Here is a 7,318-nt window from a genome sequence, read left to right on the forward strand (position 1 = left end):
CTTTCGTAATTGTCTTGCAATTTTCTCGTTTCAAAAACATGACCACGTGTTAAAGTGAAACGGTGTCAGAACCGAAACAAACACTATTTTAATACGAAGAGTTCATTTTTTCGCCAGTTTCGTACACCGTGTCTGTATATTTTGATCCATCGAACTCCCATTCATTGCTTCAGCTGAGACTAGAGCTTTCGCGGGCGTTTTCATCGAGGGATTGCCCTTCTTATGATCATTCTTAGGGATAGACCGTTCCAACATCAAATTATGGTCTTGGCAAACTGCAAATGACGTAAAAACCCAAGATGATACCAGATAAGGTATAGACATACGTAAAGCGAGAGTTTTGGTTTTGCGTTTGGCAAGCTCGACATTGCGTAAATACTGCTTCACTTCCCAAAAAAGAGATTATTAAAAAGGAAATTAATTCCAACAAAGTTTTGAATATAGAAATTAGAGTTTTCAGCCTATTTGAGGTTCTCAAGGTGTTTGGTACCAATAATATGTTCATACACACATGCATACACCTTTTGCAGATTATCTTGAATCTGTTTTGTGTTTGTCAAATCTGCGACTATTCGTATTCTTATGCGTATATGCTCTTCTTCCCTTTAAGGTAGACCCTCGGTTTTCATCTCTAACCTTCCAAAAACAGAAGCTGGATTCTCTGTCACAATAACCAGCGCATGCAGATTTAAGCACTATTTACACCTATCCGATCCGTTTCAGTCATGGTTCAGTACTGTGCTCGGACATCAATATTCTTTCCTACAATTCATTGCGATCATTCACACTTGTCCGGCACTGGAACCGGACGGACAAGTGTGAACGCTCGCATATAAAATTTAGGGAAGGTTATTGGTGACTGAGCACGGTACTAAACCATCACTAAATCGGATCGGTAAGGTGTAAATTTGGCTTTAAGACGGTTCATTTCATTCGATTTTTCATCACGACAAAAAAGGATATGGGCTAAGGGGATTAACATAAAAATCAACAACCATAGTAGAAAAAATATCGATTATGATTCCTCGATAAGTCAAAAGTTCAATATTGATATAATTTTTATTTCTGCTCGCTCATTTCATACCAGTAGAAACTCAGAACAATGTGACTATTTGTGGTAATGTATATACGTATATTTCACGAAAATAAGTTCAGAAATATCGTCGTTTTTGTATAGACTTTTCTACGGCTCATATACGTACACGTCACATGACACAAATACTACACCAACTTTGACTACACACTACCTGGTGGAAATATAATAAACAAAGACGGCAAAAGCAAATGGGATTGTTTACAATCAACAAACTGCATTAGTGTTCGTGAGACCGTCCGACAAGAACTCAATTGTAACATAACACCATATTTCCCAAATGGTTATCGGACTGAAAACATTACCCCAAATGACGGAAACAATTTGTGGTATGGCGTGTTTATTGTCGAATCACAATATGACAAATTGTGGAAAAAACAATAATACAAATTCACCCGGATAGAATTTTACAATAGCATTTACCCTACAAACAATCATAAAACAATAAATATTATAGTTATTACTGTTTTAACATTGTTGGACGCGGTGTTCTCGCAGTAGATTTACAATAAAATGTAATGTAACAATCAACTTTACTGTTCAGCAAAAAATTGATACAATAAATTCACATTAAATTTTACTGTTTTCGAGAAAAAAATATATGGAAAAAAATCGATTTTTTTAATGTTAAGATACATAACCACCCCCGTTTTTTACTGTAAAAGTCGATTTTACATTGAAATTTACTGTAGAAACGTTAAAGTTTATTGTTTTTGTATTATAGCCAAACACTAGAATTTACTGTAAATTATTGTAAAATTACTGTACTGTCACAGTGAAAATCATGGTTTTCTTACTGTACATTTCTATTCGGGCATGTATTTATTGTTCTCATGTATGTGGTATACCGTGTCTTTCTTTTCAGTGTAGGGTCAATAGCACCCAGCTCTATTTTTCAACTTTTTTACATTAATACGGCAATCCGGCAACACTGTATATAATTACGTAACATCTGTCACAGTAAATGTCAGAGCGTATATTTTCTCAAGCGGAGTCCATGCATTTCGCGATTTGATTTCTTGTCACCGTGTTTTTCGTATAGAACAAGAAGTGCGTTATCATTTGCGTAATCAATGCATTGATTTCATTAGTCAATTCCAGCCGAAGCAACCGTATTACATTTTTAGATTACCGCTGTGAACTGTGCTTACAAGAACCGGAAACGACATGGGAAACGTGTTGGCCGCTTCAAAACCTATCGCTGCCGGTGGTCTTCCGCCTCCGTTACCAACGGAACCGATCATTGCCAGTTCAGGGTCTAATGAAGAGAAACCTCTGGAAAATCCTGGCTCACTGGAAGAGTTACATAAAAAGTGTAAAGATGTAATGCCGGCCAACTTCGAAGGAGCGAAACTAATGATCAACAAGGGTCTGAGCAATCACTTCCAGGTGTCGCATACGATTAACCTCACATCGGCCAACACGAGCGGGTATCGTTTCGGCGCAACGTATGTAGGTACCAAGCAAACCTCGCCGACGGAAGCTTTCCCGGTTATATTGGGCGATATAGACCCGACCGGGAACCTCAATGCCAATATCATCCACCAGCTGGCACCGAACGTGCGCTGCAAGTTTGCATCGCAAATTCAGAACAGCAAAGTCACTGCCGCGCAGCTTACCACGGATTACAAGGGCCAGGATTTCACCGCTACCCTTACCGTGGGAAATCCAAACATTATCAACAATTCAGGCGTGCTGGTGGCACACTATTTGCAATCGGTGAGTATCGGAAGCTTTGTGTTGTATAAAATTAGTCATTGAATTAGTCCAACCAACAACTCGTTATTGCATGAATATAATCACGATAACTGGTTATTTAAAATGTTCTGCGAGACACACTTTCACGTATTGTTTCATAACAAGTAGAATGTGTACGTTCGACGTGTTTTCTAGAATCTTATTTGAATATATTTTATTCTTTTAATACTGATACGCTTGTTTTTTTAAAAAAAAGTCATGAGAACAAACGTATAAACGCTCCTTTACTTTCTCCAAAATACGTGGAAAATATGATTAATAAATAAGATAAAACTCACGGAAGTTGCGGCTATCGCTCATACATACGCTCATGTAAACAAACAAGGTAGACAAACCATCGTTTAATATCGTTTTCTCTTATGTGCCAATTTTAGGTAACTAACCGTTTATCACTTGGTGGAGAACTCGCGTACCAGTACGGTATGGCTGTCCCCGGTGGTCAAATCGCCGTGGTATCTGCTGCCGCCCGCTACGCAACTGAACTGTCAACCTGGTCCGGTACGGTTGGTCTTGCCGGGATTCACCTATGTTACTACCAGAGAGCCAGCGAACAACTTCAACTAGGCATTGAGCTAGAGACCAATTTTCGAATGCAGGAAGCCGTGGCGACACTAGGCTATCAAGTCGACTTGCCCAAATCTGAGCTTGTCTTTCGTGGCATGGTCGATAGCAACTGGTCAGTGGCAGCTGTTCTGGAAAAGAAATTACAACCACTGCCGTTCACGTTTGCACTAAGCGGAATTTTAAATCATACAAAGAATCAGTTCCGGCTAGGCTGTGGATTAATTATTGGTTAGAGAGTCAGTGCATTCTCACAGAAATAAGTCCTCGGTGCAAAGAGTAAGCATTTCTTCTGGAGAGACGCTTGTCAACATTCCCTATGTTCAAGGGAAACGACAAGGAATTTATGGAAAGAATCAATGTTAGTCTGTTAGCTTATAAAATTGATCACAATAAGATATATTACAACAATAGCTGAAAGAGTATGACAAAGACCTATCAAATGAATAAAAAAGTTATGCGCTTAATTACTCAAAGATTTGATTTGTGCAGGCGTTTTTATTGCAGTTTACGATATCTACTCGTAGCACCAATTCTTTCTTTTAACAATAGTCAATACAAACTATGATTTGCCATAACAAACGTTCCTTCTACCGAGCAAATATATCAGTTCAACGTACGTTCCGACAAAGTTCCCAAAAATTTGAAAGAAATTGATCCAATCGAAAAAAGGAAGGAAGCTTACGTTCGAACTCCACAAAGCGTATATATTTTTTTCCTGCGAGGGAGCATACTAGCTAAAGACGTCAAGAAAGCGAATTATGAACGCAGCGTCATGTCATCAAATTAAGTTCTACGACTTTCCCCCCAAAAACACAGAAACTAAAATACAGAAGTGTTTTTCCCAGAAAGAACTGTTCTCCACAAAACCATTCCCTCGAAAGCAACAATTCCTGGAAAACAATATTCCAGCATATACCCTTTCTCAGAAAATCTATCGAGAACATCGAGAATGAACCAATGCTAAGAAGTTCATTCACCAGATATATTTGGTGAGATGGGGAAAGCACTCATACTACTCTGAATTGGGAAAAATCTTGATGAAAATCAAAAATCTCATTCTGAATGTTGGCCATTTTGCTCCCCTCGAAGAGTGCACATTAGACAATAGCAATATTTTTACATTTCAACAATATAAACATTCATGTAGCACCATAGGAAGCGATAGCCCCCTTTTCTTGGATCGAAAAGAATGAATCAGTGTTAACCTTCCGGAAGTCGCACTAGTGTATGCTGCTTTGAAAATCTAGCGAAATCGTTTTAGCGCTACTTCCGGATGGTGAAGTAAGCAAGGCTATGTGGTTAAACCAAAACTTTCTGCATTAACTAAGTTAAGGAAGTGATGTGGTGTAAAGCTGCTGTTATCAATTCGCATACCCAGTTTACTCGAACATGCGATTTGATTCCTTCTTTCAAACATGAGCAGTTCTTTAAATCTTTGTGCTAAAAAACTCTTGCACAAACACCTGTGATCCTTTTCGTCTGCCTGGTTTATGCACAGGTGGCTGTGGTCCACTAGGAGGTTGATAAAAGTATTATTTTTCTTCTGACAAAACCAGCCCAGGTCTCCGGCGGGTTAAAGTATTTCAGCCAAGAATTGATCTACTGAGTTCCATATCCTAAGATCGTAATCGTAAGATCGTAAGAGGAAACTGAAAACAGGAGTCCTCGAGTCGAACTGTTTCACATAAGTTATATGTGCGTATTGTTATAGAATCGGGCTTTATGTGCTTTATAGTTATGAAATGTGAATGTAAGATTAATATTTCTTGTACATACACACATTACGTTTATGTGCCAGAAAATAGTATCTATATACCACCACTAATTGCAAAAATCTATATATAAAATCAATAGGCATAACGAGTACATTTTTATCAGTATAGACAATATACTGATCTTTGCTGATTCCGTGGAAGAACATGATAGTATTTTGGCATTAGTCATAGAACGACTCAAAACTTACAACCTAAAAATAAACAAGAATGTCAGTTTTAAGAGCGTTTCAGTTTTTGGGATTCATAATATCAAAAAAAGGGGTTGGTGAAGTTCATTTTTGGGTACTACGCAGTTTTTTGACACATTTATCGAAAATCTATCCCAATGTACAGTTACTATATAAGAAGGCATCGTCACATCACATCACTCACTCACCGGCACTCGGAATTGGAATGACACTGTCAGCATGAAGTACTTCCACCAAAAGATCCTTGTCGAAGTCCTTTATTTTCCATTTCCGCTCGCCAGTCCTCACTGTCGGCGTTACCATACAATTTCGCCGACCAATGGTGTAGTGGATCGATTGGTGGTCACTATGTGTGTACTGCTCACTACTCGCTAATTCATGTTATCCATCAGCGAAGGACCGCAGAATGTTATGTCGATGATGGATTCTTGACCGTCTTTTCGGAATGTGGTAGCGGAACCTTCGTTGCATAGTCTCACATCCAGCTTCGCCAAGGCTTCCAACAAGCTGTAACCTCTTACGTTGGTCATCCCACGGCTCAACCGTTAAAGTTCTATAACAACCGGCGTTCGTCCGACTGTCAGACGGACGCGGTTAGTGCGTCCAGCATCCGATTGTACTGCTCTGATGTCCATCTCGTGCGAGAATAGCAGCTACAGAAAAATACGCTGTTGATCCTGGCGATCACGAAGTCTACATGTGTGTTATCCACCACCTTTTGGACAGGGAAACCGCCCATTACTTGTATTGCAGCCATCCCTGCACTATCCACCACCCAGTGACCGTTGCCGGGAGGAACACGATACGGCTCTGCAATAAATGCAACGTCGCCCCTCGTTTCTGTTGTCGACTGCCACAACAGTTGCTGTGCAATGTCGCAATGATTGTGATTAAGCTGGGTTATCTCCATCGTCATTGGCCCGCGTTCGCCTTTACGTACGCAGGGCATTTGAAGCCTCCCCTCCTTGGATCATTGCACAGTGGAGACCTGTCCGGTCCCTTGCAGTTCCTCGCCAAGTGTCCGAGGTCAAAGTATCTGAAGCATTGCTGCATCTTCTTTGAAACTCATGGAATGACTCTCAGCGAGCCGCCATCCGCCTTTTATCTTACCGGTCTTGTTGATAGCGGCCATCGGTAGTCGAATCGCCGCCAGCAGTTTGCACTGCTCGATCAGTGAAGCTTTTAGTTCTTCAACGATCGTTATCTCGTCTAGACCCTTGCACTCGACTACGGCTTTCTGCGACAGGGGTCTCACGTTTACTTCGCACCCCAAGGATTTAGCAATGAGCTCGCGGTAGGTCGAGCTCTTAACGGAAGGATCCTTTTTCAGCGGGAAGATCTCGACCTTCTGAGTGCGCCTCGTTCTAACAACGTTCTTTCCCAACTCCTTTAGCTCTCACTTTCTTGAGAAGCGCGGCGTATGACGTCACATCGTTCGCTTCGACGATCAGTGCAACTCCCTTTGGCGCCTTCTGATGAATCGCAGGTGTTCCTTCTTCTGCTCCATTTTTTGCTCTTCCTTCTTCTCCTTCCGATCTACAACGGTTTTCTCCCTGTTAGGTGTCGTCTTTTTCTTTGACAACAGCAACAGTGTCCTCGAGCGTCTGCTTTTTGGGCCCGCCTGGTCTGGCGCGGTCTCCACACTAATCTGCTTCTCCTTACCCTGCTTCGGAGGGGCTAGGAAGATAGTAGCCTTAGCCGACCTCAATGCTCGCACAGCTACAACAGCCCTTCGCGTTTCCGTGTCATACTCATATTGCCGGCAGATAGTAGTGCCTTTCGGATTCTGATTACCATCTCTTTAATGTCCTTATGGACATTGTAATTCATCCCGCTCTGCTCTGGCCGTTGCTGCTGCTGCTTCTGCTCCTCCTGCTCTTGCTGAATGAGTTCAGCTGCTGGTGGTGGTGACCTCACCAACCCATCTCTGGCGAACTAAT

At 41.2% G+C, this 7,318-nt stretch overlaps 1 protein-coding gene across 2 annotated transcripts; it reads left to right on the forward strand.

Moving 5' to 3' along the window:
- Positions 1–2,042: 2,042 nt before the first annotated feature.
- LOC131683646 (mitochondrial import receptor subunit TOM40 homolog 1) lies at positions 2,043–3,890 on the forward strand. Of its 2 annotated transcripts, XM_058965796.1 has the most exons (3): positions 2,043–2,143; positions 2,221–2,812; positions 3,226–3,890. In XM_058965796.1, the coding sequence occupies exons 2-3, from the start codon at positions 2,261–2,263 to the stop codon at positions 3,646–3,648; spliced, it is 975 nt and encodes a 324-aa protein (XP_058821779.1). In that variant the 5' UTR covers positions 2,043–2,143; positions 2,221–2,260; the 3' UTR covers positions 3,649–3,890. The 2 variants fall into 2 exon arrangements, with proteins under 2 accessions (XP_058821779.1, XP_058821778.1); XM_058965795.1 differs by having other exon boundaries at positions 2,052–2,812.
- Positions 3,891–7,318: the final 3,428 nt, after the last annotated feature.

The sequence above is a fragment of the Topomyia yanbarensis genome, chromosome 2, assembly GCF_030247195.1.
Source record: "Topomyia yanbarensis strain Yona2022 chromosome 2, ASM3024719v1, whole genome shotgun sequence".
Lineage (NCBI taxonomy): Eukaryota > Metazoa > Arthropoda > Insecta > Diptera > Culicidae > Topomyia > Topomyia yanbarensis.